The sequence below is a fragment of the Equus asinus genome, chromosome 28 (assembly GCF_041296235.1).
Source record: "Equus asinus isolate D_3611 breed Donkey chromosome 28, EquAss-T2T_v2, whole genome shotgun sequence".
In the NCBI taxonomy this organism is placed as follows: Eukaryota; Metazoa; Chordata; class Mammalia; order Perissodactyla; family Equidae; genus Equus; species Equus asinus.
In genome coordinates this window covers 38,010,106-38,032,400 of record NC_091817.1, presented here as the reverse complement: position 1 = coordinate 38,032,400, position 22,295 = coordinate 38,010,106, and the positions used below count along the sequence as shown (strand labels likewise).

Genomic DNA, 22,295 nt, shown 5'->3' with positions numbered 1-22,295 from the left:
CTAGCAGTCTCCGCCCCTGGATGTGCTCCTTCCAGTCCTGTTCTTGCCCGTATGCATACACTATTTATGAGTAGCTTCAAACATATACTGTTCTACAGCTTGCTTCTTTTCCCTGAACAAAACATCTTGAACATCCTTCCCTATTGTACATATAGATCTAATTGCTGCATAGTATTCCATTGCATGGACGTGCCAGGTTTCTTTTTCCAGTACCCTAGAGAGAGTATGTTTCCAATTTTCCGCGACCATTCGCAACTTTTCCAAAAACTCTGCGGATTCTCTTTCCACTGCAGAGTTGTTTCTTCCGGAAGGATCCATGTGACGAAAGCCGCGAAAGCATTGCCAATCCAACTCCTGCTTACGCTCGGCAACATCTGTGATTTTTTTCCCCCTGGATGGATTTTTTTTCTTCTGAGAAAAGCGGCGGTCCCAGGCGCCGGCCAGTGGGGTAAACAAACAAATCCCAAACCTGGAACCCGAGTCCGAGAAATCGAACCTGTGTCTTTAAGACGTATTCGTTCCTCTGGGAGTTGTAGTTTTGCCGGCCAATGGAGCTGCCGTCTCGCCTCACCTCCATTCTTGATCTGAAGGCTCACTGCCCTTTAGGAAAGTGCGGCCCGGACCATATCCGCTTGCTCGTGCGAGAGCTCGGAGCTGGTCTTTTGGGGAGGATAAACTAGGGCGGGCGGAAAAGGGAAACTACATTTCCCAGGGTGCGCCGCGAAGGGACTCGTTAAAGAGCTCGCCGCGGCGAGCGCCGGGCGGAGGCAGGTATGTCGGTCTGCGCGGGTCCCAGCAAATCACGCTAGATTTCCACCGTGGTTACCCGGACCACCGTCTCGGACGGGCAGGACCAAACTGATCACTGAGCGCCCACTTGCTGTAGGGGGCGTCTGCAGGTCCCGCTACCCCTTGGCCTGGGTCTTTCAGCAGGAGCTCGGGGACCTGGCCGGTCCTGCGGTACCTGGGGACGCCTGGGACTGGGAGGGAGATGAGCCCCAGAGGGCCCTCACCCCTGAAGCAGGTGGGGCGCTGGATGCTGGCGCTGCTGGTTTTGCTTTGAGACCGTCTCCTGCCTCAGTTTACCCCATCGGGGCTCCTTTTCCACAAATCTTAATTACATGCCATTTATGTAATTTACAATATGATTTTACTCCCAATCAACTTCCTTCTGCCTTTTTTCTTTTTCCATGAGAAGGCAAATCATATCTCTTCCTGAACCTGTTTTTTCCCCCTTCAAAGCTCTAAAATGTGCAAAATCCCTGCCCTACCTCTCTTCTAAAAGCATATATGAAGAGGCCATATTATTTTGTTCTGTCCCCGGCTCCCCTTTCCTATCCCAATTTTGGGCGGTGTGTGGCTGAGAACATTAAAAAGTATTTCCACGTGGCTTCCATAGATGAAGTTCTATTGGAAGTGGGCAGGATGTTGGAAGAGGGGCCTGTATTCTTTTCTAAGATTTCTGTGCAAGTGTCCAGTATGGCAAAGGGCAGAGACTCCTGGAGAGATGTCTTGTTTTCACAGGGTGGTAAAGAGTGTAAACGTCCGAGTAGGACACACCAGGCCTGCCTGTACTAGCCGTGTGTGATCTTGGGCAGCCTATTACACCTCTTTGAGCTACAGATTCCTTACCTGTAACGTGGGTATGATGAAATCCAGCTCACACGGCTGTCCAGCGGGTCAGATGCACTGAGACTGCAGTGCCTGTGGCATGGGGCCTGAAGAAAGCACTCCCTAAGTGTTAGCCAGGAGTATCCGTCCACCTTTTGTGTTATCATAAAATCTCATTTTGGCTCATCTGGCAAGGCATGCTCCTCAGCCTTGCTTGATTTTTTCTTCTTCTGGGGCATCTTTGACCCAGAGACTATTTCAGAACCTTCACTCCCAGCAGCTTCAGAGCCAAGTTAAACTCTCCTGTTCCCTTTCACTGCTGGAGAACACTACTGTTCACTGAGCCCCTGCTGTGTGCCACGTATTTTACATTTTATTTAATGCTGACAACAGTCCTAGGAGGTTGGTATCTTTGGCCCTCGTTTTTAGATTAGGCTCAGAGAGGTTAAGTAACCTGCTTAAGATCACACAGGAAGGGGTGGGCCCCGTGGCCAAGTGGTTAAGTTCGCGCGCTCCGCTGCAGGTGGCCCAGTGTTTCGTTGGTTCGAATCCTGGGTGCGGACACAGCACTGCTCATCAAACCACGCTGAGGCAGCGTCCCACATGCCACAGCTAGAAGAATCCACAACGAAGAATATACAACTGTGTACCGGGGGGCTTTGGGGAGAAAAAGGAAAAAATAAAATCTTAAAAAAAAAAGGTCACACAGGAAGAGACAGAGATGGGGACAGAGACCTAGGGGCTGATTCCCAGCCCAAGACTATTCCTCTGCCTCAGTCTCTAGTAGCATGCAGTACAGATAGTGCTGGCCTCCCTCCTCTGGCCATGACCTCTCACCTGCTTGTGTCTCCCAGTCACTATGCTGAAACCAAGACTGAGCTCAGACCTTCTGAGCTATGGGACTCTCCTTGGGGCATTTCTTCCTTGCTCTCTTTCAGCACCTTTGCTCGGGACCAAATATCATTATCACTATCACCTGAGTAAGAATTGGAGCAACCCAGATCCCAGTCATGGCTGCAGCATCCACTGGCCTCTGTAAAGTGGAGATAATTACTTACACTGCAGGGGTGTTGTGACGATGGAAAATCCTAATATCTTAGCTATGGGCCACAGTGGCTGAGCTCAGTCCCAGTGGCTGTTAGGCTATATGTCATCCTCATTTCATTGTCACCTTGTATTTGTTTAGGCTTTATCATATTATATAGCTGTAACACATTGAGCACTTGACATATGTGTACTCCTTTTGTTCTTTATTCAATCCTACAAAATAGGTTCAGTGTAGTGGTTAAGAGAATGGACTGAAAAAAAATGTGTTTGAATTCAAGTTGGGCTCTGCCACTTGCTTAGCTGTGTGACCTTGGGCAAGTTACTTAATCTCTCTGTACCTCAGTTTCTTCATCTGTAAGGATAAGATTAGTACTTCCCAGACAGTACGTTAGAGGTTCTTACAATGATTTTTCCTTTGAAGGTACCAAGAGGGAGGTGATCTTATACTCCCCCTGTTGGTTCCCCCTTGAAGAAGCAGACACCAAGATGGGATTAGACTTGCAAGAGATTTATCGGGGGAGGGGAAAAGAGGAGGAGGAAACTGGAGGAGGCAGGGAGAGATGTCAGTTTGCAGTCCAGGTCTGCTCCCTGTGAAGGAACACCGGAAGGAAGGAGGGAGGGAAGGGTAGGAAGGGTCACAGACTGCATTGCAGTTCTAAGACAGTTTCCCTTGAGTCGATGGGGAGTCCTGGAGCCAAAGTTGCCGGTCAGAGAATCCCCAGGATTGGGTCTGTCTTCGTGTCCCTGCTGCGCTGTCATTGGTTGGCAGCAGTTGGTGGAAAGTGTGCCTCCATGTGGACAAGCTGGGGGCATCTGTCAATTACACTCCCTGCCACAGGAGGCCTGGGAGACTTAGGGGTGCTGAAGATCACACACTTAGTTGGCGGCCAAGCTGGAATCCTTTGCCGCCCTCTCTCTGGGGAATGCTTTTGCTCTCAGGTGCCTGGCCAAGATCTCTATCTCAAATTTCCCCTCTGGATTTCCCTTCTGGGCCGAGCAGGGAACAGAGCAATTTCCATTAGTGGTGGAGGCTTTCCCTGAAAGCTTGTGGGAGTGTGAGTGTTGCTAAGCGGTGGTATTTGTCAGCCTTAACCATAGGCTTGGTGGCAGCAGAGTCTGGCAGAAGAAGAAACTGTTGCTGAGCTTCAGGTTTCCTGTCGGCTCTGACTGGGCCCTGGGCTGACTGTGTGACTAGGCCCTGGGCTGACTGTGTGCGCAGGGCACCTCTGGGACAGCGTGCAGCTTGCTTCCACTCTCCTTCCGATGATGAGCTTTGGGGGCTGGAGGGAAGAGGTGGAGGTGGGTTGCCTGGTGGGACAGCAGCCGGGGCCCTGCCAGAGGTAGTTGCCAGGGCCCCCCTAGGTGCTCGTCCACAGATGGTCTTGGGGCGGCCAGGGGCTCTGGAGTCGGATTGGTTTCCCATCTGGTAGGAGAGGAGTGTTGGGGGATAGGATAGGGTGAAGCCATAGCTTTGGCCTCAACTTCCCCTCACTTACTCAGAGTGCCCTGGAGGAAGATGGCTGACAGGTGGGGTTGCAGCTCCCATCTGGCTTGGAGCCTTTGGGGGGACACTCCCCTCTGAGGTCTCTGTAGTGGGTGCTGTTGGCATCCTGCCTGGATCCCCTTGAACAGGCTGGTGCACCCCTCCCACAGCCACCCTCTTCTCCAGGGAATTGCCCTCAGCCTGGGAGGTTAGAACCTCCCTCACCCTCCCCTCCCCTCAGCTCACAGCCAAAGACTGAATGATGAGGGATGGGTGGTCCAGAAAGGGCAGCCACTGCTTTAAGGTAGGACCCACTGTCAAGCCCACCCTGCTCCCCTTGCTTCCTCTCCTGAGGAAATCACCTGTGCCCAGATTGAGAAGGTCAGAGATACACTCACCACGTGACCCAGCAGTCCCACACCTGGGTATCCACCTAGAAAGAGGAAGTCTTATGTTTGCACACACGCTGCACACAAATGTTTATAGCAGCTCTAGTTATGATTCCCCAAACCTGGAAACAGCCCAAATGTCCTTCAGTGGGGTGGATAGAGGAACAAACTGTGGAACGTCCAGGCAATGGCATACTGCTTGGCAAAAAAGAGAAAGAACTACTGATATGTGCAGCCAGCTTGTATGAATCTCAGAGGCATTATGTTGAGTGAAATAAGCCAGTCTCAAAAGATTACAGTCCTGGGGGATGGGAGGCATATGGAGCTACTGCTGAACAAGTATAGAGTTTCTGTTTGGGGTGACGAAGGGTTCTGGAGATGGAGAGGGCGGTGGTTACACAGCATTGTCAAGGTAATTGTTGCCACTGAATTGTATACTTAAAAATGATTGAAAGGGCACTTTTTTTTTCTTTTAAAGATTGGCCCTGAGCTAACATCTGTTGCCAATCTTTTTTTTTTTCCTTTTTCTCTCCAATGCCCCCTAGTACACAGTTGTACATTCTAGTTGTGAAAGGGCAAATTTTATGTTATATATATTTTACCACAATTTAAAAAACTCTCAGTGGACAAAATAAAAGATTCCATCCCAGTGAAAGCTATGGAGAAGAGATCGGTGGTTGTCAGAGGTGAGGGATGGGGGAGGGTATGACTGTAAAGGGGCAGCATGTGGGAGTTTTTTTGGGTACACATGGTGGTGGTGGCCTCAAGAATCTATATGTGTGTTAGAGGTCATAGAGTCGTACACCAGAATGATGTGATAACTGAAACACAAAGTTCACGCACACCCGTATCTTCGCCTCAGGGAGCCCCTCAGCTTTGGCCAGAATGGAGCAGCCAAAGGGGGTTGATTGGACTGTCATCATCCTGACGTGCCAGTACAAGGACAGCGTCCAGGTCTTCCAGAGAGGTAGGTCACCCTCCCTACCCACTTTGCCCCTGATGTAGAACTCCCATCCCCTCCCTTGCCATACCCCTACAGCCCCAGGAGCCAGGCAGACCTGGGTTCAAACCCAGATTCTGCTTCTTCTTAGCCATGTGACTTCAGACACTTCATTGAGACTCAGTTTTCTCATCTGTAAAGTGGGGGTAATTGTACTTACCTCACAGAGTTGGGTGAAGATCTAATGAGCTACCACATGAAAACCTACTAAGTCAAAGAAGATAAAACAATGACTATCAGTAGGTTTGCCTTAGGTGCTTTGGACCAGGGCGGGGAGGCTGGGGGGCAGGTCCCAGCTCTGTTGTGCCCACAGAGCTGGAATTGCGGCAGAAGCGGGAGCAGATCCCTCCCAGGACGCTGTTACTGGCCGTGGAGGACCCTGAGACGCGTGTGGGCAGTGGAGGAGCCACCCTCAATGCCCTGCTGGTGGCTGCTGAACACCTGAGTGCCCGGGCGGGCTTCACTGTGAGTGCCCATAAAGTGCCATCCTCTGGCACATGTTCTCTTCAGAACAGGGATTCGGGGTTAAAACATGGTTTCCAAGGTCCTCAGCTCTTCTGGCCCCATCGCCCTGCCCGTTCAGCATTTGGCATCAGTTTTTGTTTCTGTCAATTAGGCAGACTCATCCAGGGCAGGGCAGAAGGCAGGGCCAACCTCCATAGTGGTTTTAGAAAGTTGGAGCCAATATCTCAGAGTTAGGCTTTCCAGCTTCTCTTGAAAAACTCGAAGATCTTGCTACGCTGGGCTCTTCTTCCAACATGGCAACTGTTTGCTGGAACTGAGATGCAGCTGCCCCCATTAGGCAGGGCATGGGAATCAGTGTCCCCACTCAGCCCATGTCCCACACACACTCAGCCACTTCACCTGGTCACCTTGCCTGCATGGCACCCTGGCATAGGGAGTGAAAGTGGCTGCAGGAATGGACACACTCTGGTGATGGAGGTGGCACTGGCAGGGGAGGAGACCACTGTGTGGTTGCCATGGAGCTGACTCACCATGAGTCACCTAGCAGCCAACTGGCCCCATATTCTTACCTGCAGCCTCCCCTAAGAACAGGGGCCAGGGAGATGGCTCAGGGACCGAGCTACAGGGATCCTTTATCCGGGAGGGCCCAGGGCTGCCTCTTTGCCTTTTGTTTCTTTGGTACCTGAGTGAATTTATCTTGGGGTCTTTCCCTGGGTAAGATGGTGCTGTGTTTGGGTGCCATCTGCCCAGGCCTCTGTCAACAGGGCTCTCCCACTCTTGATAGGTGGTCACGTCTGATGTCCTGCACTCGGCCTGGATCCTCATCCTGCACATGGTTAGTAGAATGCAGGGCAGGGGCCGTGCAGGAGGCTGGAACCCTTGATCCTCGGGATTGGACGGGACTTTAAGGGTGTTCTACCTTTGCATGTATGCAAGGTATTCATTGTGAAAATCCAGAAAAATCGGACTCAGAATTGATCCAAGTGTCGAAAGTAAGGAACTGGCTGAATATAAACAGCATATCCTCCTGGTGGAGTATTAGACAGTGATTGAAAGGTCCATCTAACTCTATGCACTGACCTGGAAAGAGACTTAACAGCTCTGTGACCTTGGGCAAGTCACTTGCACCTTTCTAGGCCTCAGTTTCCTCATCTGTAAAATGAGGATGGCAACAGTTTCTACCTCATGCCAGTGTGCTGAGATGATCCATCAAATGCTTCACACGGGACCTAGCTGGCTCACTGTGGAGGGTAAGGAAATGTATTTTCATTGTTCAGTGGAAAAGGCCCGCTACGCAAGTTTGTATAGAGTGATCTCAGTTTTTTAATTGGAATTTGATTGGGATAAGTGTAGATCCACATGCACGAAATAATACAGGGAGAAGCCTCTGTGAACTTTGCCTAGATTCCCCCAGTGGTGATATTTTTGAAAACTATGGTATAATCTCAGCTGGGATATTGACCTTGCTATAGTTCCTGGGCTTATTTCCCAGTTTTACTTTGTTCGTGTGTGTGTGTGTGTGTGGTGTGTGTGTGTGTGTGTCTGTGTATATATGAAGTTCTGTTGTCTTTACCTTGTCAGAATCTCCTCTTTGTAAAAAGAAATTTAAAGAATGTATGAATAAGTCTGATGAGCTAGACCTCAAAATAAGGGCAATGGTTATTATCCTTGAGGGATTATTTTCTTTTTTCAGATCTGCGTTTTCTAATTTTTTATCATAATCATGTATTTGAAAAAATTGAGAAAATACTTTTTTTTTTTGTGAAGAGGATTGGCCTTGAGCTAATATCTGTTGCCAAACTTCCTCTTTTTACTTGAGGAGGATTGTCACTGAGCTAACATCTGTGCCAGTCTTCTATTTTATGTGGGATGCTGCCACAGCATGGCTTGATAAGCGATGCTATGTCTGCGCCTGGGATCCAAACCTGCGAACCCTGGGCTGCCAAAGTGCGCGTACTTAACCACTATGCCACTGGGTGGCCCCAGAGAAAACACTTTTTAAAAGTCCTCTACCAGGATGTCTTTCCACCCTTACTTAGCTGATGGGGTGTCCCCAGGCTCTCTGCCCCAAGGGCTCTTTCTCTTTTCCTGGCTCCTGCCTCAGGGCCGAGATTTCCCCTTCGATGACTGTGGCCGGGCCTTCACCTGCCTCCCTGTGGAGAACCCCCAGGCCCCCGTGGAGGCCGTGGTCTGCAACCTCGACTGCTTGCTGGACATCATGAGCCATCGGGTAAGGCAGGCAGCTGCCGTGAGGCCTAGTCCCACAGCTCTCTCCCTGCACCACTAGCTATAGTCTGTGCTTGCTCAGATGGGGTCACCAGGAAGAACGGCTTTAGGGGTGTCCAGAGTTATTTAGAGCTTCAGGAAGTTAGTGTTGGCCACAATGGGGGGATGTGTGGCCTCAAGAGGTGGACGGGAGGGCCAGCATTGGCACTGTCGGTCTGGGCAGGCCCCTGTCACCTCAGCAGCCAGAGACCCCCTGGACAAGGTGGCTGCTGGAGCATGCAGAACAGGCCAAGACTGGGCTGTGTGGGAGCAGAGGAAGGGCTGGGCCAGGGCACCAGCTGCATTCTCTCTCCTCTTCTACAGCTGGGCCCAGGCTCCCCACCAGGTGTGTGGGTTTGTAGCACCGACATGCTGCTGTCTGTTCCTCCAAACCCAGGTGAGTCTGACAAGACTTGGGACCGCCTCCCCTAGCCACAGCCAGGCACAGGCTCTGCCTCTCCTCGCCCACCCACTGGTCTTGTCCCACTGCCCTATTCAGAAGGGAAGCTGTAGCGTGTGGACGATGAAACTCAAACCTGGGGTTAGGGCTCCCCCTGCTGGACCTCAGTCTGCCTGTCTGCGGAATGGAGATGCCCAGCCCTGCCCCTTCTGCCCCGCATGGCTCTGTGGAAGAACTCTGAGGGGGAGGTGTTGTCATTCTCCCAGAGGAATGTCCCTTTGGCTTTGGAAACCATATTCCCTCTAGAGGTGACTGGATGCCCCTGCCCGGAGCTCTTGCTTCCTCCTGGCTGGGGTCTCCTTGCCTTGGGTTGGGGCCCCCGGGGAGCCTCCTGACTGTCCCACCCACAGGGATCAGCTGGGATGGCTTCCGGGGAGCCAGAGTGATTGCCCTTCCGGGGAGCACGGTCTACGCCCGGAACCATGGCGTCTACCTCACTGACTCCCAGGTAGTGTCCCTGGGGCAGCAGTGTGGGCTGCTGAGCCGTCCTGGGATGGCCTCCTGGTCCTGTGCTCTGGGCAGCCTCTTGTCCTGGACTTCCTGGGCTGTCTGGATTCGGAGGCGTTTCCCCTGTGGCAGCAGCTCTTGTGCTCACTTAGTCTTTTGCTAGACTTGAGTTGCACCCTGACCCTGTGAAGACATTCACAACCTGCCCTCCACTGTCGGGGGCGGGAGTCTTGGGCACTCGTGTCCCGAGGAGTATGCTGGCACCTGTCAGGCTGGTGTCCTACATTTTCATTTGGAGAACACCCTGCTGTGCCCTCCTTTCCGATCCTTTCTTGCTCCCTTCCCTGACTCTGTTTTCTCCCCCCACATAGGGCTTCGTTTTGGACATTTACTACCAGGGCACTGAGGCAGAGATACAACGGTGTGCCAGGCCTGATGGGCGGGTGCCACTGGTATGGCTGCCAGGCCCACATTGGGAGGCTTTGGGGGCCTTATGGAACAGGGGAGGGAGGGTTTGCTTTCCTGCCTGAGGCAGAGCCCCACTCCTGGAAAATTCTAGGGCAGGCTAGAACCAGAATCTGAGGAAGGTCTGGAACTGGTATTCCAGGGAGCAGGTGGAGCAAGAATCTGAGGAAGGGGTAGCATTGGAATTCAGGGTCTTGTCCTGAACCAGGAAGGCTAGAACCAGAATGTGAGCGAGTTTGGGAATGCAGTTGGCAGGAAGTCTAGAACCCAACTTGGGAGATCCTTCTAGAATGACGGACAAGGACAGGAGTTGTGGGTAAGGGTCTGGGACTGGGCCATGGGGAAGATGAACTAGGTTTTGGAGGAGGCCTGAAAATTGAGGAGGGTACGAGACGGTGCCTGCTGAGGGGTCCCTTGGTGGGAACCCAACTAAGCCTAGAGTTTGGGTGCTGGAGTGGCCCAGAAGACAAGACTCTGCCTGGCATGGCAGCTGGCCTTGCTTGGCCTCTCCACATGTACCCTCCCCAACTCATGCCCAAGCCTGGCCTCAGGGTGCCCCCACTTGACCTTGTCCCTCCAGGTCTCTGGGGTTGCCTTCTTTTCTGTGGAAATGGCTGAACACCTCCTAGCCACCCATGTGAGCCCTCCCCTGGATGCCTGTACCTACATGGGCTTGGACTCTGGAGCCCGGCCTGTCCAGGTGACTTGGGGTGGGGGTTAGGGAGCCATGGCCTGGGGGAGAGGCCCTGACACTGGCTGTGTGACCTCAGGCCAGCCCCTTCCCCTCTCTGGGTCGGCGTCTCTGGGGATGGGACTCCCCAGCTAAGCCTAGGAACTCCTCAATAGCTGTGTGTCCTACTCTTGCCCCAGCTGTCTCTATTTTTCGACATCTTGCTCTGCATGGCTCGGAATGTGAACAGGGAGGACTTCCTGGAGGGCCGGCCCCCAGAGATGGGGCAAGGAGGAGCAGATGTTGCGGGTTATCTGCAGGGCGCCCGGGCCAAGCTGTGGAGGGAACTTCGAGATCAGCCCCTCACCATGGGTGGGTACTGCCTCTTGGCTCTCCTGGGGGGAGACCATGGGAGTGAGGACCCCCAGAATGAGACTCTTCCCTGCCTGGCCCCCTGGGCTCCTGGACCAGGCAGGCCTAGTGCATGGACTGGACAATTACCCTCTCCCAATGCAGACTCCCCCCTCCCAACTCTCTTTCCTTCTTCCTTTGTCTCATTCCTGGGTTCCAGTCCCAGTCAGTCCCAGTCGTCCCACTTTGTAGCTGAGTGACTTTGGGCAGGTTGCTAAGCCTCTCTGGATCTCAGCTTCCCTTTTGGCACAATGGGCTTATTACCATGCCTGCCCTCCCAGGGCCTTATGAGGATGTGTCTGCTGGTGGGAGGCCTGGCTTGGCATCAGAGCTGCAGCAGACATGCAGTTGGGGTCGGTACTTGTATCTTTACAGCATATGTCCCCGACGGCAGCTACAGCTACATGACCAACTCAGCCAGTGAGTTTCTGCACAGCCTCACATTCCCTGGGGCTCCCAGAGCCCACATTGTGCACTCCCAGGTGGAGGTAAGACCCACCTGGAGGTAAGACCAGCAGAGGTGACTGCTGGGTGCCAGGGACCAGGTGGAATGGGGGCTCCAGGACAGGGAGGGAATAGCCCATGATTGGAACAGATTACCCATGTGTAGGCGTTATTACCCCCATTTCACACCGGAGGCACTGGAGGCTCAGAGAGGTTAAGTAACTTGCCTAAGGCCACAGAGCCAGTAAGTGGCCAAATCAGGATTCTCTATCTAGATCTCCCTCATTGAGAAGCTAGAGAAGACTCCCCCTATGCTTTCTGCAGGGTCTGCTTGGGGAGACAGGTGCATTTGAGGTGATGGGCCTAGGTCAGTGCCATGGTGCTGAGGAAGGGGGCAGGTTTAGAGTTCAGAGGTGGCCCTTGGGGGGGCAGGGGTGTGGTACCTGGATGGGTGGGAGAGGTTTTCTGTGGGAGCTGTCATCTGGTGGGACTTCCATTACTCAGTTCAGATTTGCTCTGGAGGAGAATGCAGGGAGAGCATGCCCCTGGGGGAACCGCATGAACAAGGTGGGATGGGAGTAGGCCTGAGGCTGAGGCCAGGGCAGGGACTGACTGGGGTCTGGCTGGCCAGCAGGCACGCTGAGCAGCAGGAATTCAGCTCAGGCCTTGGCTGTGGAAGAGCACTGGGGCAGCCCTTGGCCCTGGGCCCTTACAACCTTCTCCCTGGCTTCACAGGAGCTGCAGCTCCTGGGTGCTGGAAGCTCCGTGGTCAGCTGCCTGCTGGAGGGCCCTGTCCAGCTGGGTCCTGGGAGTGTCCTGCAGCACTGCCACCTTCGGGTGAGGCCTGAGAGCAGGGGTAGAGGGAGGGCAGGGTTACAGGGGCCAGGGTCCTGTGTGTGTTGGGGGCTGCCTGGGGCTATGCTGCCCACCCAAGGTGCTTGCCCTCTCCCTCACCAGGGCCCCATTCAAATCGGCGCCGGCTGCTTTGTGAGTGGCCTGGACATGGCCCAGTCTGAGGCACTGCACGGCTTGGAGCTGCATGACCTCGTCCTGCGGGGACACCACGTGCGCCTGCATGGCACCCCCAGCCGTGCCTTCACCCTTGTTGGCCGTCTGGACAGCTGGGAAGTAGGTGCCTGCCCTACCTCCTCACCCCCATCTTCAGGCTTTGGGTAGCCAGCCCCTTGGGGGCCCAGCGCAGCTCCCACACCACTGCAGGGCCATCAGAGTGCTGGCCTGAGGGATAGGTGGTGAGGAGGGTGTGGGCAGTAGAGTCACAATAGGCCTTTACTTCCCTCATCATCTGCTCTGTGAGGCAGGCTGGATGGGGATTTTTATCCCCATTTTACAGGCTGGAGACTGAGGTTCAGAGAGGGTGGTGACCTGCCTTGGGCCGCAGAGCCGATTATGGTGGGTCGGGCGTAGAACCACGATTCTGCTCCAAGTTCCAGGCACCTGGGTAGGAGTGCTGAGGCTCCAGGGCTTGAAGCAGTGTTTCAGAACTTGCTCGCGTATGTGCCCGTCTCTCTTCCTGTCCTCTCTTGAGCAGCTCCTGGCCCCCTGGCCTTAGTGTCCCTAACCCCTTCCTGTGGCTGCTGCAGCCCTGACTGCTTCTTCCTCTTCCCCCAGAGACAGCCGACAGGAACGTATCTCAACATGTCCTGGAGTGAATTCTTCCAGAAGACAGGCATTCAGTAAGGTTGATGGCCCTGACGAGCCTCTGTGGGCCTTGGCAGCCCGGGTGGCTGCTTCTTCGAAGCTTATCCCTGCCTCTACCCCAGAGAAGCAGCTGGCCCCTCTCCCACCTCACCAGGCCTGGGGTAGCTTTGGGCAGGGTGATCCTCTCAGCCCCTTCCTGTTGGGCAGCTCCAAGTTCCTAGCAATGCTCAGGCTTTGGGATTTTGTTCAGTGGCCTGGGAAAGGAGGCAGGGCAGCTGGGCCTCCCTCCCTGAATTGCCTGCTTGTGCCACCTCTGGAGGAGTTTGTCCTGTCCCTGTGAATTAGCCAGCCCCCAGGTGACAGGCAGTCAGAACTTAGTGAGGAAGCAGGAGCCCTTGCCTCCCTCCCTAATGTGACTTCTCCCCACATCAGAGACTGGGACCTGTGGGACCCAGACACGCCCCCCGCAGAGCGTTGTCTTCTCAGTGCCCGCCTCTTTCCTGTGCTTCACCCCTCGAGGGCCCTGGGGCCCCGGGATATGCTGTGGATGCTGGACCCCCTGGAGAATGGGGGTGAGGCCCTGCGGGCCTGGCGAGCCTCCTGGCGTCTGTCCTGGGAGCAGCTGCAGCCGTGCCTGGACCGAGCTGCCACGCTGGCCTCCCGCCGGGACCTGTTCTTCCGCCAGGCCCTGCGTAAGGCGCGGCATGTGCTGGAGGCCCGGCAGGACCTCAGCCTGCGCCCGCTGATCCAGGCTGCTGTCCATGAGGGCTGTCCTGGGCCCCTGCTGGCCACGCTGGACCAGGGTAAGTGTGCTGGGCATCTGTGCTGGGCAGCAAGACCCAGCATCACCTGCCCTATCTGCCCTCTGGGTCATCAACCTGAGGGTACTAGGGAACCAAGAGACTTTAAAGCAGGGGAGAGACACAGTGGAGTTTACCGTTAGGTTTCTGGGAAGCTGCATCCCTGTCGGTGGGAGTTTGGTGCCAGGCTGAGGCCTAGGGCTGAGCCTCTGGGCCCTATGAGCATCAGCAAACCCTGCATGTTCTGTACTAAGTGCCAGGATGTGGGCGAAGAGCTGCAGGGCCCCAGGGGGATGAGGCCAGCTCTACCTGGGGCTCAGGTACACTGGCTAGGGGCTCAGCCTTAGCCTCACAGGCAGCTCTCATTATCCCCATTTAAGTCATTCACCTATACAGCTGGTTGGTGGTGGGGCTGAGACTTGACCCCAGGAGCTTTGATGCCTGAGCCTGAGCTCTTAACCACTATGGGCATCCTGGGTGAGGGACGAAGAGGCACAGCTGGGCTGGGGCTGGCAGGATGAGAAGAACTTTGCCAGGCAGAGGAGTGGGGCATGCATTCACAGGCAAGGACACATCTTGAGCAAAAGTGAAGAGGTATGAGGGGTCTGGAGTGTTTGGGGGACTGCTGAGTAGTCTCTGGGAGCAGAGGGTGTTGGGGATGGGGCCCTCCCCAGCCACCCCTGACTCCTGGTCCCTTAGTTGCAGCTGATGCAGGAGACCCTGGTGTAGCAGCCCGGGCGCTGGCCTGTGTGGCAGATGTCCTGGGCTGCATGGCAGAGGGCCAAGGAGGCTTACGGAGTGGGCCAGCTGCCAACCCCGAGTGGATGCGGCCCTTCTCATACCTGGAGTGTGGAGACCTGGCGGGGGGTGTGGAGGCCCTCGCCCAGGAGCGGGACAAGTGGCTGAGTAGGTAAGTGCAATGGAAGTCAGAACCCTTGGAGAAGCCCCTGGCCATCCTTGGAGGTGGAAACCCAGAGAGAGGTGGGGTGCCCTCAGGTCACCCAGGGCAGTTCATCCCCAGCTTAGGGCTCCATGCTGCCATCTCTCCCTTACCCTCTTGGCAGGCCAGCCTTGCTAGTGCGAGCTGCTCGCCACTACGAGGGGGCTGGGCAGATCCTGATCCGCCAGGCTGTGATGTCAGCCCAGCACTTTGTCTCCACGGAACCGGTGGAGCTGCCAGCACCTGGGCAGTGGGTGGTGGCTGAGTGCCCGGCGCGTGTGGATTTCTCTGGTGAGCCCCTTGTGGGAGGTGGGGATGAGGGTCGCTACCTCAGAACTGGGCTGGCAGCCCCGTGACCAGCTTGGTCTTGTCCAACTGCTGCAGGGGGCTGGAGCGACACACCACCCCTCGCCTATGAGCTTGGTGGGGCAGTGCTGGGCCTGGCTGTGCGAGTGGACGGTCGTCGGCCCATTGGGGCCAGGGCACGCCGCATCCTGGAGCCTGAACTGTGGCTGGCATTGGGGCCTCAGCAGGACCAGATGGCGATGAAGATAGTGTGCCGGAGCCTGGATGATCTGCAGGATTACTGCCAGCCCCATGCCCCAGGTCAGGGCACTGGGACTGTAGGTGGGGATGGCACACACAGCTAGCTGGGGGGTGGGGGCGGAACCCTGGAGACCCTGCAGGCCACAGAGGCCTGGCCTGAGGACAAGCCAGTCTGGTGGAGGAGCCCTGGTCACCCTGCCTAGGTGCATGCAGGTGCAGGAGGTAGAACTGGCACGTTTGCCTGTGCTGGGGAGCCCAGAGGCCCTTTTGTGGCTTGGGGACCGGGCCTGCACTGCTGCTGGGCTTTTGTCCACCAGACAAGCCCCAAGCTAGGCTGTGAAATAGTGGAGGTGGGGTGGGATTTCTGCTTCTGCCCTCAGAGACCAAATTCCTTGCCGGGTGCTGGTCCCTCCACAGGGGCCCTACTGAAGGTGGCCTTCATCTGTGCGGGGATCGTGGACGTCCGCTCCAAGCTCTCACTGAGTGAGCAGCTGCTGCGCACCTTTGGGGGTGGTTTTGAACTGCATACTTGGTCTGAGCTGCCCCATGGCTCTGGCCTCGGTGAGTGGGGCCTGTCTGCCTGCTGCCCTCTGACTCCATCCCCACCCTCCAGCCTCACCTCTGATCCTCCACCCCAGCCTCTGCCCAGTGGAGAGGGAGTGAGTGGGGCAGGACAGGGCTGAGCAGAGCTGTTTATGCCTGGTTCCCTACTCCATGCCCTGTAGGCACCAGCAGCATCTTGGCAGGCGCTGCCCTGGCAGCCTTGCAGCGGGCCGCAGGCCGGGCAGTGGGCACAGAGGCCCTGATCCATGCAGTGCTGCACCTGGAGCAGGTGCTCACCACAGGTATGGGACTGCCTTGGGTCAGGAGGGAGGTCACTGGCACTTTCCCAAGTGCCTCCAGGGGCTTCCCTGGACTGGCAGACAGCCACATATCTGTGCTGCTCCTTAAAATGGTCAGAGCTTCCTTCTTATTACTCTGATCCTCTCTGGTGTTTCTACTTCAAAGGAGCTGATGTTTTATGAGCACCTACTAAATGCCAGGTTTTGTGCTGCACCTTCATATGTGTTAGGCCGTTCATACCAGGTGCTATTCCTCATGACTGTTGTCACCCAGAGCTGTCCCTCAGGGCAGGGCTGGGCAGAGCTAGGTTTGGAGTAGGGGACAGAACCTTCAGCCTGCCCTTCTGGCAATGTGCCCCCCTTGCCATATGGGGGGCGCTGAGGGCCCAGCACATGGCTGGGATCATAACAGAATGTTATTAGCACAAGGCTTCTCCCTTCTTGCCACCATGGTCCCTTGGAATCCATGCACAATGGAGAGATGCCACAGCTTTATCTGGCCCCAGATCCTAGGATGCTCTGGTCACCTCAGGATGCCAGGCCTCGTCCCCAGCATGACTCTGGGAAGGGACTGCCACAAAGACATACAGATGCCTGATATGGTACCATCTCCGGTTACTTCGCAGCCCAGTCCTCTCCCTTCATTGTCATGACTCACATCCCGTAATAGGTAGTCATTAGAAAAGGGCAGATGGGGAGGCCTTTTCAGTTTTCTTCTTAGGTACACCATTCAAATCCTTCATTAGGTCAACTGACAACTAGTTATTGAATATCCACTCTGTGTTGGGCCCTGGGGATAAAATGAGCAAAAGCAGGGCCCTTGCCCTCAGGAGTCATCTGGTCTATTGGAGACAGACATTAATCAATAACCACTCAAATGAATGTATAATTACAAGTTGTGGTAAGTGCTCTGAAGGAGAGGGGTGCAATTAAGGAGTTCTTGACATTTCAGGCCCTATGCTAACCACCATGTTTTGGCTGTAAAGTTCCAGATGCCTCCTGCCATTTGCATTTTACATTTTAACTCCTTGTAGGCCCTCCCCAGATATAAAGGGCCTATTCCAGAACCATCTCAAGTTTTGTCATTTTTACATAGCTGCAAGAGGAAAAGAGATCCATACATTTCATTACTAAAGCAAGATGTGAACAGGCTCTTTCAAGTTCAGTAAGAGATGATGGAAAGCTTATTTCCAACATCAATACCTTTTGTCAGAAAAGACAGAGTGCAGGGGACTGCTAGGCTACAGAGAAAGTCCTATCATTTCTCCTCAGGGGAGAGGTTAGTGCAAGGTCTTATCCTTCGATGTGGTTTACCCCAATTCCAATGACACAAAGTTTGTCTGCAAGAAAACTCAGGCCTCTTGCATTCCAAGCTTGGCTCCAGAGTGAAGCCCTTTCCCTTGCTGGGTTCATCCTGCTCCCAGGGCTAGGGCAGAAGCTGCACAGCTCACCTGGGCCAGCTGGAGTTGGGGGAAGGTGTCTTCCCACGCTGGTCCCTGCCAGGGGTGCAGGGCCAGGAGCCTGTGCTGGGAGAGGAAAATTGGGTCAGATAGGCTCTAACAGTGATGGGGCCCTGGGCTCACAGGAGGTGGCTGGCAGGACCAAGTGGGTGGCCTAATACCTGGCATCAAGGTGGGGCGCTCCCGGGCTCAGCTGCCACTGAAAGTGGAGGTGGAAGAGATCACTGTGCCTGAGGGCTTTGTCCAGAAGCTCAATGACCACCTGCTCCTGGTGTACACTGGCAAGACCCGCCTGGCACGGAATCTGCTGCAGGTGAGCCCCGGCCCGAGGAGGGAGGGAAGCAGATGGCTCAGCTGGGCCCAGATCCTCATTGCACCCCTCCTGCCCCATGTGCAGGATGTGCTGAGGAGCTGGTATGCCCGGCTGCCTGCTGTCGTGCAGAATGCCCATAGCCTGGTGCGGCAAACTGAGAAGTGCGCTGAAGCCTTCCGCCAAGGTGAGGTGCTTTTACCCTGGAGGTTAGGGCACCAGAGTAAGTGCCTTGTCACTTGTGGATCTGAGGCCAGAGAACTTTGTGGGCTTGGCACAGGCCACAGGTATGAGGCCCCTGGGGATAGAAGCCTACTGTCTGGCTTCCCCAGGGTCTCACATCCAGGTGGGAGCCATATCTCAGGACAACACTTGCATCATGGGGAAGGCTTCCAGCCCCACCTACCAGGGAGCAGATGAGGGAAGAGGTTCAGCCCCATAGCTGAGTTCCAGGGAGTCAGAGCTGAGCAGGGTTCCAAGGAAGTGGCTACAGAGTTCACTGAACACTGTGCTAGGCACTGTGCCTGCTGCTCTACGCACATTAGTTCTCAGACAACCCTGTGAGGTAGGCTTTATCACTCCTGTTTGGAGCCAGCAGTGGACCCAGGTCCTTAACCATAACACTGGTTAAGTAGTGCCTCTTGGCACTTTATTCAGTCTACAAGTGGGCATTAAGTGATTATCCTGGCTCAGGCACGCCATTCTCCTCTCTGCCCCCACCCCAGGAAGCCTGCCTCTGCTGGGCCAGTGTCTGACCTCATACTGGGAACAGAAAAAGCTCATGGCTCCAGGCTGTGAGCCCCTGGCTGTGCGGCGTATGATGGATATCCTGGCCCCCCATGTGCATGGCCAGAGCCTGGCAGGGGCAGGCGGCGGGGGCTTTCTTTATCTACTGACCAAGGAACCACAGCAAAAAGCGGCTCTGGAGGCCATGCTGGCCAAGACTGAGGTACTTGACGGTGTTGGGGTATGGTAGGTGGGGACAGGAGTGCTCGCTGTGGCCCGCCTGCTAATGAGGGGCTATAGCTGCAAGTCTCCCTGGCCCTGCAGCCTCAGACTGGCCTCCAGAAAGCCTGAGATTTCCCAGAGGCCTCTAAACAACTCCTGTCCTTTGCTCCCAGGGCCTCGGGAACTACAGCGTCCACCTGGTAGAAGTGGACACTCAGGGCCTGAGCCTGCAGCTGCTGAAGAGTGAGACCTCAACCTGATGCCCCTTCCCATGAGGCTTGTCCCTCTGCAAGAGGAGAAAACCTGGAGCTACCGTAACCCCTCCCTTCCTTCCCCCATGGGAGCACTCAGCCTCCTACTCCCTACACACCTCTTTGTGAATCTGCTCCCAGAGGAAGCCAACCTGAGCTTGGGCCCAGTCCCTTCTAGAGCTTGGTGAAGCAGAGATGGTGTTTGGGAACAGGACTGTGACCTCCTGGTTGGCAGTGGCCTAGGCTTGGCCTCTGCTCCATCTGGACATAAGGTTCTAAGCTCAGTGTCTCATGTGGCCTTTACAAATCCCATGGCCCAGCTTGGGCCTTGGCCTTCTCACTCTCTACAAGGGCCTGGAAGAAGGGGATGACAGCCTTAACAGATGGCTGGGGTCCCTTGGTAAAGCCAATCCCAAAAAGGCCCTTTGAGGCATTTCTTGTGGCCTTCCTTAGATGTCAGGCTTTTGCCTGAGTAGAGACTTCATGCTCAACACTCACTCCCAGGCTGACTGGATGGGGGAGTGGGAGCAGGGGGAGGGATCTATACCCATGTGTGTGGCACTGAGCCAGTGTGGTCCTGCAGCAAGTCACTGCCAAACCAGGCCTTAACCAGCAACATTATGGACCGTGCCATGTGACTCAGTGTCTGTGGGCAGTGGGTTCTTAGGATTGCAACCTTCTTAGAATAAATCCACTCTGTCCTTCAAGGCTGTCCTCATAAAGCTCTTTTTTGTTCCTGCCGGGAGCAATTCCCACCTCCCCGGCACTGTGGGAAACTGCCCCTGGGATGATCCAGGTTCTGGCACAGAGGGCCCCAGAGGGCGATGAGAGTCCAGGATTGGATGAGGTGCCTGCTATCATGTGGGTCCTGGCGGTAGCTGTGCATTCACTCTGGGTGCGGGAGGGGGCTGAGGCCTTAGGCTTTTACCTTCATATTTTAGGGGAACTGGTGGACCTGTCTTGCCCTGTAGGAACCAACCCTCCCTGGAAACAGCACACTGGCATCTCTCTGAGGAGTGTCTTTAATCAGGGTGATCATAAACCTCACAGCCTCTCCTCAGAGTAAACTTAATTCCCCAGGTCCCCAGATGCACCCAAGGCCTTTAGGGCTGGCAGGGAGGCAGGCAGCCTATTTGCTGCAGTGTCCAAGGATGAGAGAATGACCACCCATGCAGAAAGCTGGCCTGCCTTGGCTTTCCCACCTAATTAAGAGCCCAGGGGGACCCACCTCTCGTGGTGGGCAGAAGCTGCCCCCAAAGCACTACCCAGACAGGTCTGAGTGCAGAGAGTGGAGTGAGTCGAAGCCTTGTTTCCCTGCTGCCGGCAGTGGAGTGGTCTGGGCTGTCAGAGCTCCCCGTAAGCCAGACAGCCTTGCTCAGTTCCTTGGCTGTGGCCACTTAGGGAATGGGCCCTGAAGTGTGATGGGCCAGGTGAGCTCACCCTGGCAGCTACAGGCGCAGCCTCTTGATGTCCTCGCTGCGAAAGTCTATGCGCAGAGCTAGTACCTGGCGTACTTCAGCAGGGGTGAGACGCCAGGTCAATGGGCCGGAGTTGGCACCCCAGTAATCTAGGATCTCGGTCACCTGTGGGGAAGAACAGACAAGTCAGCAAGGAGGGGCTATCCTGAGACAAGGCCTTGGGCTCCACCAGAGGCAGAGCAGGAATGCCCAGGAAGGAAAGGGTACCCTGCAGGGCTGGGCTGCTGGCAGAGACATGGTTTTGAGGGAGTAGCAGGGATCCAAATTTTATCTCTGCCTCTCTTCCCAGTCACCTTTCCCTGGCTAGGTGAAGGGAACCCCACATACCCGCTCCAGATTGAGGATTGTGGCCATCTGGGAGAGCCGGGCAAACTTGTCTCGGATGGTCCAGGTGGTCACCGTGGTAAGGTAGGCAACAAGTGACCTCAGCTCCTTGTCAAACTGCAGACCACCCAGCTGCAGGGGAACACAAGACCAGTCACTGTTCAAGGCCTAGCCCTCTGACCAAGCAGAAATGGCTCCCAATTTCCCTCAGTGCTGGGCTGCAAGGCCATCTGGGCCTCAGGTGGTGCCTCGGTCAGCTCCAAGGCCTCAGAAGTCAGGGCAGGACTCAGCCTAGATATGCAGGGCCTGGGGGTAGAAGACAGAGGGATGCAAGTCCTGGGGGGACAGGACTTGTTTTCCTCAGAGGGGAAACAACAGAGCGGGGACCTATACTTTCTTGACTTACCCGGTTGAAGGTGGACTTCAGCACCACTTTCTCCAACTCGACTGCAACAAGGCTGGTCATAAGGCTGGTCAGGCTGTCATAGATGACTGGGGACAGGCCGGCCTGCACACAGAGGCTAGACATCAGCAGAGTCTCACCTAGCCCCTCTGCCTCTACCGGAGTCTTTGAGGGGTGGGGACAGTTAAATGAGGCCATTGGGGAGTGTTTCTGCAGGCTGGGGCTTAGAAGGGCTTTCAAGGTTCCCAGCAGGAGTGTGATGAGGAGCCACAGGCTGCTGGTATGGGACAGGTGGGTAATTTCATAAGCGAGTCCCTAGAGCCTCTGCTCACCTTGAACTCCGCCATTTGCTGCTCCAGGTTAAGGATGAACTGTTGTACCCAAGGGTCATTGGCCTCATAGTCATTGAATTCTTCCTATTGTCAGGAAGCAAGGTGAGTCACTGGGGGCTTCTCCAGGTATCCTTCACTCCCACCCCACTTCCACACCTCTTAAGAAAACAGGGGAAGAGGTCCTTCCTCTCCTATAACTTCTGACTCATCCAGCTCAAAGCCAACTTGGACACCTAGGCTGGCAATAACTTCTGCTGCTGCATCACACTTCTGACTGACAAGTGGCCCTGGGCTGGAGCAGTGGCCTACACGATATGGTAAAGCTCCTGGCATTTTATTCCCTCTTGCATCTCATGTTCTACAGGAATGAAATCATAGGGCTAGAAAAAAAGCTCCTAAGTCTACAATGGAGTGGGCAAAAAGAGCCTCAATAAAAGAGGATGACTGAGGTCAAAGCAAACTCCCTTTAGATGTCTTATGGAGCCTTTCTGACTCCAGGAACAACGTAGTCTTCCAGGGTGAGGGAAGGGGGCCTGAGAAGCACGTAAGGTCTAGTCTGTTCAGACAGCTCCACTGCCCTCTAGCTGGGGGCTGGGGGAAGGAGGGGTAATCCTGAGCTTTATGGCTGCTTGTGGTCAGGCTGACCTCCTCGATGTTGTGGGAGACAGAGAGAAAGGTGTTGATCCAAGGCTGCACCTGCGGTTTGATGGCTGTGCTGTTTAGCTCCGTCAGCCCTTCCTGCAGAAGAACCAGGCAGAGACGCTTTGGACAAAGAAGGCACACGCCCCCACCCCTTCCCTTTCTCTTGCTCCATCAATCTGTTGACTGCCAGAATATTTTTCCAG

General features: G+C 55.1%; 2 protein-coding genes across 5 annotated transcripts in view; one reads left to right on the top strand and one right to left on the bottom strand.

The window, feature by feature from the left end:
* The first annotated feature begins 532 nt into the window (after positions 1-532).
* On the top strand, positions 533-19,620 carry FCSK (fucose kinase). Of its 4 annotated transcripts, XM_044761378.2 has the most exons (24): positions 533-771; positions 5,393-5,497; positions 5,844-5,995; positions 6,780-6,830; positions 8,100-8,225; positions 8,585-8,657; positions 9,071-9,168; positions 9,539-9,619; positions 10,213-10,332; positions 10,503-10,674; positions 11,089-11,201; positions 11,893-11,994; positions 12,115-12,285; positions 12,787-12,851; positions 13,249-13,619; positions 14,316-14,526; positions 14,681-14,847; positions 14,941-15,162; positions 15,520-15,663; positions 15,828-15,947; positions 17,530-17,717; positions 17,802-17,901; positions 18,440-18,663; positions 18,836-19,620. In XM_044761378.2, exons 2-24 carry the CDS (start codon positions 5,416-5,418, stop codon positions 18,920-18,922), a joined length of 3,240 nt encoding a protein of 1,079 aa, XP_044617313.1. In that variant the 5' UTR covers positions 533-771; positions 5,393-5,415; the 3' UTR covers positions 18,923-19,620. The 4 variants fall into 4 exon arrangements, with proteins under 4 accessions (XP_044617313.1, XP_044617315.1, XP_044617314.1 ...); XM_044761379.2 differs by lacking the exon at positions 6,780-6,830 and having other exon boundaries at positions 636-771; XM_044761380.2 differs by lacking the exons at positions 10,503-10,674; positions 11,089-11,201.
* COG4 (component of oligomeric golgi complex 4) overlaps positions 19,612-22,295 on the bottom strand; it is a 24,715-nt gene continuing 22,031 nt past the window's right edge. Inside the window, exons 15-19 of the mRNA XM_014829142.3 lie at positions 22,096-22,188; positions 21,451-21,534; positions 21,122-21,223; positions 20,719-20,847; positions 19,612-20,496 (exon numbers count right to left, since the gene is read on the bottom strand). Coding sequence (XP_014684628.1) covers positions 20,362-20,496; positions 20,719-20,847; positions 21,122-21,223; positions 21,451-21,534; positions 22,096-22,188 — 543 coding nt within the window. The 3' untranslated portion in view covers positions 19,612-20,361. The remainder of the gene's footprint in view (positions 20,497-20,718; positions 20,848-21,121; positions 21,224-21,450; positions 21,535-22,095; positions 22,189-22,295) is intronic.

Coding starts and splice junctions, on each gene's coding strand:
- FCSK (XM_044761378.2), top strand. CDS start 5,416: ATGGAGCAGCCAAAGGGGGTTGATTGGACTGTCATCATCCTGACGTGC. Junction 11,202..11,892: donor TTGTGCACTCCCAGGTGGAG/GTAAGACCCACC, acceptor CTGGCTTCACAG/GAGCTGCAGCTCCTGGGTGC. Junction 13,620..14,315: donor GCTGGCCACGCTGGACCAGG/GTAAGTGTGCTG, acceptor CTGGTCCCTTAG/TTGCAGCTGATGCAGGAGAC.